Below are 7,674 nucleotides of genomic sequence, written 5' to 3'. Positions count from 1 at the left end.
TCGTTTAAAGAAATGCACTATATTTTTGAAAACTAATACTGTATATACAATCAAACATTGCAGCAGCAACAAAAATGAAAGAGTACAAATGTTTGTGGCTTCTACATAGGCCGGAAAATGTCAACAACAGTAGTATTAACCGAGGGTTCTTAATGAAACAAAATCTCCCATTAGTGTTTTAATAAATTTTTGTTTGAAAAAATTTGACAAAGTGTGAAAGAATTAACGTCTCTCAAGTATCCTCCAGTATCGATATTTTACAATGAGGACTCAAACTATGGCTTCCGTGTTTCGTACTGACGGGTACATGACGACTTTAGTTAGCTTCAGATGGTACGCTTCCAACGACTAAATTGTCTTGAAATGCCAAAGCTTAGGTATAATGGGGCAGAAGACAGACTTTCATATTGTTTGACATATGCTGATGAAACAACAATGGCCACATGTATTTGCCGAACCCCATGCTAGCTCATCCAGGTTACGGCTAAGCTCCTTAGCCATGCCACCCCAAGTTGTTGACGAAGTGAGGTTGAAATATTTCAGGTGAACACGAAAGACCTTGACCGGGAAGCTCATGTTTAGTTCATTAAGTTTGACCAAATATGTAGTGACCCAGAACAAATGGCTTTCAGTAATATTACGTTTTCAATAGTAGTAGTACTAACAGAGGGTCCTTGCTTCGCGTTATTGCTTCTTTAATTTTTAGTAGCTGTCAATACTGGTTCAGTTTCTTGCTGACATTTTTTGCCTCTTTCAATGAACGTACCTGCTAATGCTTGATGCTGAAGTTGGTCTATGATTTTTGTGCCCTAGCGAATATTGTCATATCCTATTTCCATGACCATCCGAGCTGTGGAAAGTAGCTGATCATCTGCATATATAAGCCATAACATCACTTAATATTTTTTTAGAGCAACAATGACCAGAAGGTTGATCAATTAGTCTTGGCTCTTAGTGAAATCGCAGGCGCTATGCGCTTTCCTACAGGCCTACGATGCACCAAAAATTTAGAAAAATACAACTTCGTATTGATATAGTCATTTCCATTCACGGCCTGCTTAAAAGTGTGGAAACATGGGTAGGCTAAATTCATATCATAGACAATTTATTGCTATCATTCTTTTATTAACTCCTTGTGGATTTTATTTTGACAGCTTTTGGATCTTTATGCATGATTTTGATTTTCTTTTCGTAACTATATCAAAATACTTGTTGTTTTTCTTCGGTTACCTTGTGGGTCAAGTTGTAAATAGAATTAAAGATAGGAAGTTTACTCTCAATGAAATTGAGTATTCTTGGTCCATAAGCCTCCACATAGTCTGCATGGTGGTATGACATGGAAACAACATTTATGTTTTTTTTTTAATTGTAGGCAAAAGTTTGTGTATGCTATTATTTCTTTACAACACATAATTTAGTGTTCTGATAAGATTCATGTTCAATAGAATGAGGCTTACATGATATGATAACATAAATTAGTTACATCAGATGTGCAAATTATGTTAAGAAGTTTGCATCACGGGTATATTTATAACGTATCTATTTCATACTCAACTTTGTTCACTTTTATTTTTGATGAAGAATCAAATAGAAATAAAAACAATGTACAAGGGGCGACTTACAAAAAGTAAGAAGCAACAAGAAAAAAAACAAACAAACTACAACGGGCTCAGCTTTGTTCACTTCACATTTCAATTTGCAGGAGTCCCCATACTGCAGTTGGACCTGTTAGTAGGAAAATAAGATTTTTTTTCTTTGTCATGGAGAAAGATCCTGCCAATTTCAACCTCATTAAAACATATAATGATAATTAACACCTACGAATAATCTTTAATTCACATAAACATGGTAACTGCGGATTCTATTAGAAAACACTTTTGATAATAGTCCACGTGAACTTTATTCATATACTAATGAATCCTTTTTTGTGTCATTCGCTGTTAGCATCGTTGGTTAGGAATACATTATATATACACATCAAGATGGCCAATACCATAGGAAAATTTTCTTAGTTCCTGTCGTAAATGTAAAAGAGGAGATTTTATTTTCTCATTCTTTTGAAAAATCAATGTAAGAATTTACCACATCGAATATGTCCAATTAATACTCAAGGAATGATTGTGTTCGGTGGAGAAATATCCTGGTAATTTTAAATATATGAATTCTGAAAATCGGTGTATGTTTTCAACCTCATGGAGAAAGATCCTGCTAATTTCATGGAGAAAAATCCTTCTAATTTCAACCTCATTTGAACGTATTATGATTTATTTATTTTTTGGTACTCTATAGTGTCTGTTAGAATGTGACTTTTAAGGGTACGATATTGTGTCTGTAAGCAATGTAACCTACAAAATGTAGCCTTTAAGGGTGCTACTATACAGTGTATGTTAGCAATGTAACTTTCAAGTTTTTTTTTCTTGTTAAAGCCAAATGAACATGAGAATTTTTCTGGAGGTCAGTGATAGATAATCAAAGATAGATTGCAAAATATGGGGAACAATGGGTGAAAGAGAAGAAGAAACACTATATCGGACAGTTTTACTTTTTTATATAATTTTTACACTAACTTAATTTTTCTTTGTTGGCTTGATCAATTGAAGTTTTGATATCTATGAAACTTCTTTTAATTGTTTTAGCTCGGATTGTATACTTATTGCGAGTGTGTCAGCTTCTTGCATTAATGTTATTTGTAACAAGTACAAGTTTGGGGAGAAGGAATTATGATGCATGCTGACCAAGGTTGGTGTCTATGGCATCGCTGCTTTTTTTACTTCATGTGTTGTCGCATTTTCTTTTCCGACAAAAGCACGATTTATTATCATTAGTCGGAAATCGGAATCAGCAAAGTGTAGTTTTTCATCCTATCAATGAACTTATGCATCACGCTTGGATGATTATCATTTTTGTTTAGTTTTTGTTATTCCTTGAGAAATTACAATTTAGATTGAATTTGATAATTTCTATCACAATCTGGTTAGTCCAGCTAGATGAATTTAATAATTTTTGTGAGTAGCTAAATGTGAAAACGACATCACCTAGAGAAAAAAAATGGAGATGGGTTTGCAGTGGTAGATAATTATATATATATATATATATATAGTTGTTAAATCTAGTTTGTAATATTTGTATAGCGTCGCGTGTAGATATGGTATTTATTTTGGTATTTAGTTGAATCTTTCCTAATGAAAATTAGCTGATGCATGAAAATGCAATTATAGATACCCGACAAAATAAGATTTGGACGAAATATTCACCTGCTTAAGAAAATTTATTGCATTTTCTCCTCATTTGTAAATCATTTTTGTATATTAAATTAAGACTTAGTAAAACTAGGAGAAAATCGATTGATTGATTTTGTTAGACTATATGACCAAGAAGGCATCATGTGTATTTAAGCCTAGAATATGACCATTAATAGTAGAATCTAGGATTTGTGACATTTATGAAAGTAATAGAATACAAAATCGACCCAAACAATCCACTGAAATGATTTTGCAGAGTTCAGCTGCTGCCATTGATATTTTTGAGTAATACACAGTCATGATATTTTTGAGTAATATAAAGTCATATTATATTTTTACATTCTTGCTCTTTTGTTCTTTAACTTTAGGGGAAGTCATTTTTCCGGGTTTCTTTGCTCTTTCGAATTCCCGTATCTTTTTTATTTATAGTTTCCTAATTCACGTATTCACTTAAGAATATAGCCTCTGAAATGAATGAGGTCAGTCATTTTGTTACATAATCTTTTACTTTAAGGGAAGGCATATTCTTCCGCTAAACTGACTCTCTGAGATGGTATAATACAGTGCATACATTTTAACTTATTGTTTTCATTATGTTAATTTAACAAATGATTTGACGTGGTCTATTATAAATCAGAGTAGTATCTGCATGGTAATTGGAGATCGATGATGTTCATATGCCGATAATTTAAGTAGTTTTGGTTATCCACGATTTTCTTTTCCACTTATGTTCTTCGTTTTTATCGATGTTTGTTCTTTACCTTTCTGTGATAAGTATTTATAGTGTTTCAGGCTTTTAGTTATCCATGCTCAAGTAACACCATCAGTTTGTTTTGGGGATGTATTTCTTGATTTTTACTACCGTTGTTAAAGGGTAGTGGATCACTTTAACAAATTAAAAGTTATGCATCATGGTGTAATTTTTTTGCATTGGTTTAGTTTTTAAATGTTAAGATAAAAACTTCTTATATTTTATGGAATATGAATATTATTGAATCATTATGTTTCTTAATGAAGCGTTTTTTGATATATTGTATTTCAAGGGAGAGTGCTTAAAGATTGTCATCTTTGACTTTGAGATGGACTTGGATCCGACATGTTCCGCACTTATAGTTGAAGCGAGGGTAACCCCAGTCCTACTAAATCTATTTTTTTTCCAGATTGATTAATTAGTTTTTCCAAGTGATGAGTTATTTATATACATTTCCTTGATCAAATCTTCTATTACGGGAAGCATTTCATATATTATGCACTATTTAGAGCAAACAATCTATTTTATATATGTATTGTGTTTTTTTAGTGTCTTTAATATCAGATATTGATGCAACTATATACTGAGTGTGATTTTTCATTTAAGTACTGGGAGTTGGAGGCTAGAAAAGCAGTTGAGTTGCACGATTGATTCTTAATGAAAGTGTATGATTTCTGAAGAAAGTTATAGATCAGTACATCATCTTCGAGGGGAAGCACTTTATACGTATTCATACTATTTAGTGTTGTCAATCTACTTTATATTAATATCATTTTATTTTTTTTAGTTTCTCTAATATTTAGCGAGGTACAAACAGGATTTGGCTGAACTGGAATCCATTACTAGGGTTTTGAAATATTATTATGAATTTGTTCTTTTACTTTTAAGTTGCAAAAAATGACAAGTCAAGAAATGTTGCATGTATAGGTATTTTAAAATCTAGAAAGACTAAGAAGTAGTTGTGATGCTATTTTGAGTAGAAGACATCAAATCTCGCATTATCAGTTATCTTTAGAGTACTGAAATTGACAGTGTTATGAACTACTTACTAATTTTAAAGGTTGGTATAATTTTTCAAAAGTACTTTCATAAGAGGATATCTAATTTATCTCAAACACTTTAACCAAATGCAATCGGTGAATTTGGTTCCAATTGTTAACCTATTAAATAATAATTGTTGTTTCCATTATACATCGCAGTCGTTAATAATAACCCTTTCTGGAACGGGTGCGCTGCAAAGCCCCGCTTTTCCAAATGGAGGTTGAATTCTCATCATACCCGGTACATAGCAGGGGTTCCATGCTAGTTTTACTAGTTTTCCTAAAAAAACATCTTTGAGGGGAACTTGAAGAGAGAATGACATGTTTATGTGACGGGCGGTTGGATTTACATCCTCTAACCCATCTCTTAGATTAGAAGATCTAGCAATTGCCCATCCTCTTGTTTAGAAGATCTACCAATTGGCTGGGTTTACAGCCTCTAGTCTATCCCATCATCCAACGGCTACGGATATCTCATTGGAAATGCTCTTACAATTTGATAAAAACATCTTAACTAAGTCTAACTATGAGATATTAAGCATCATCACATTTCCATTTTAGAGTCTTGTGTTTGCTTCGGCAAAATTGTTAAGTAAGCTCCACGCATTATTACTCAAATTGGACATGTTTTTAGAATTTTCAGCCACTGGTTCCCAAGTTCTTTCAAAATTATAGGTCCTTCCAAGCTCCAAGTAAAGTGGTTTTCAGTATTTTGAATTTTGTGAACAGTGATTGTTTTAAAAAGGAAGCAGCTTTAACATTGTTAAGCTTGTCATTTGCTCAAGGAAGATGATGATTTTTCATGCTCTAAAACTAGTTTATCTTGATAAAACCTAGATAAAGTTTTCTTTCATGTATATTACAAAAAAGATATCAAAATGTTTCTTCTCCAAATGTCGTCTTCTCTTTTCACTGTTTTCGTTCTTCAAATTGATTCTTCTCTTCCTACTCAATTTTGCTAACACCAATTCTTTTAACCGCAACATTTCTTATCCCTCCATCACCACCTTGGAAACAAAATCCACCACTCTGTTCTAATCCGGACATATAACTCCTCACTTCTTTCTTAATCATTTCTTGCATTACAGATAAAAACTCAGAATTGAAATGAGGAAATGGTTTCTCGATATCTTGATTTCTTACTGATGGTGATCTCATCTCTGTAAACTGATTCGGCTGGACTGGTGTTGGTGTTGGTGGTGGCAGAGGAGTAGTGCTCTGCTGCAATTGAACTTGTGGTGCTGGTGATGGTGGTGATGGAATGACAATTTGTAGCTGTTGATTAGTAGGGTTCACCTTAACATGATTAAAACCATCATTTGATGAATCGGAACCATTCATTCTACTATGAGTAGAACCAGAAATATGATTAAAACCGTCACAAGAAGAATCAGACCCAGGAAGCGATAAACTCAATGATGTTGGTGGATCATTCATTGTCGAAGAGATCGAATTCGATGTCGTTTGCATCGGAGAAACTACACCTGCACCAGCTCGCGCGACAGGTCGGAAAATATGCGAAGAAGATAACTGAGTAGCAGGAGGAAGACTAGAATCGCTCAAATCAGATCCACAAGGACTACCAGGATTATTATTATTATTATTATTAAAAAATATCCCTCCACCTGAGAAATTAGGCTGAGCAGCATCAAGACTTACTGATCTTTTCAATGGCGGCTCTTCATTACAACCACCGCCACCACCATCACTACCACTTCCATCATCCAACATAGAAGAACATTTCCTCTTCAATGTAGAATTCCAATGATTTTTGATAGCGTTATCAGTTCTACCGGTTAACAATCGAGCAATTGTTGCCCATTTATTACCAAACTTGGCATGAGCTCTGATAATAGTATCATCTTCTTCCGAAGTAAAAGCTCTGTGTTCAACCTGCGGTGATAATTGATTACACCATCTTAATCTACATGATTTACCTGATCTCCCTGGTATCGATTTACTTATCAATGACCAATTCCTTGGTCCATGTTTCTGAACTAGTTTCGTTAATGATTCATCTTCTTCTGGACTCCATGGCCCTTTTATCCTATCCTGATTATTATTAATATCTCTTTTCGAAAACCATGATGAAGACGCCATCTCTGATTCAAAAACCCTAATTCTGAAAAAATGGAAATTACAGAGGCTCGGTTAAGAGGAGGAAGAAAGAAATACTAAGAGTATATAAAGGGAAGAAATAGAGGATCTATATGAAGATACCGGTTGAACCGGCAAAAATATATAACCGGTTATTATTGGAGGAGTTATAAATGAATCACCGCTTTTTCCAGGCAAGCGGTTGCGTGTATACGAATACAGCTGTCATTTGTACACGCGTCATTTCTTCACTCCGCTGATTCACACGTCTCTATCTATATCCATCTTTTTTTTCCTTTTTCAAATAGATCTAACGGGAGATAGTAGGTTATTTAATTGGTTTTGGTAACGTATAACTGAAATCTGATACAGATTAGGTAAAACCTTTTGATGAGAAAATTCAGTAATAATGATTACAAGAGATATGTGTAGAGAGAGTTTGTTTGACTAGAGCCAGGCTGGATAGCAATAAGAAAAAGAAGAAACGGCCGCACGGCAAGTGATGAGCTGGATAATAACGACAAAATCAAAATCACCGAATATC

The 7,674-nt window shown here is 33.8% G+C and overlaps 1 protein-coding gene across 1 annotated transcript; it reads right to left on the bottom strand.

The window, feature by feature from the left end:
- Positions 1–5,707: 5,707 nt before the first annotated feature.
- LOC113346721 (transcription factor MYB44-like) lies at positions 5,708–7,245 on the bottom strand. Its single transcript, XM_026590214.1, has one exon. The coding sequence runs from the start codon at positions 7,131–7,133 to the stop codon at positions 5,979–5,981; it is 1,155 nt and encodes a 384-aa protein (XP_026445999.1). The 5' UTR covers positions 7,134–7,245; the 3' UTR covers positions 5,708–5,978.
- Between the last annotated feature and the right edge of the window lie 429 nt (positions 7,246–7,674).

The sequence above is a fragment of the Papaver somniferum genome, chromosome 2 (assembly GCF_003573695.1).
Source record: "Papaver somniferum cultivar HN1 chromosome 2, ASM357369v1, whole genome shotgun sequence".
Taxonomy (NCBI): Eukaryota; Viridiplantae; Streptophyta; class Magnoliopsida; order Ranunculales; family Papaveraceae; genus Papaver; species Papaver somniferum.
The sequence above is the reverse complement of the archived record's forward strand: the minus strand, read 5'-3'. Positions and strand labels throughout refer to the sequence as shown.

What these genes read in the sequence shown, in the direction of transcription:
- LOC113346721 (XM_026590214.1), bottom strand. Translation starts at nt 7,133, where the DNA reads ATGGCGTCTTCATCATGGTTTTCGAAAAGAGATATTAATAATAATCAG.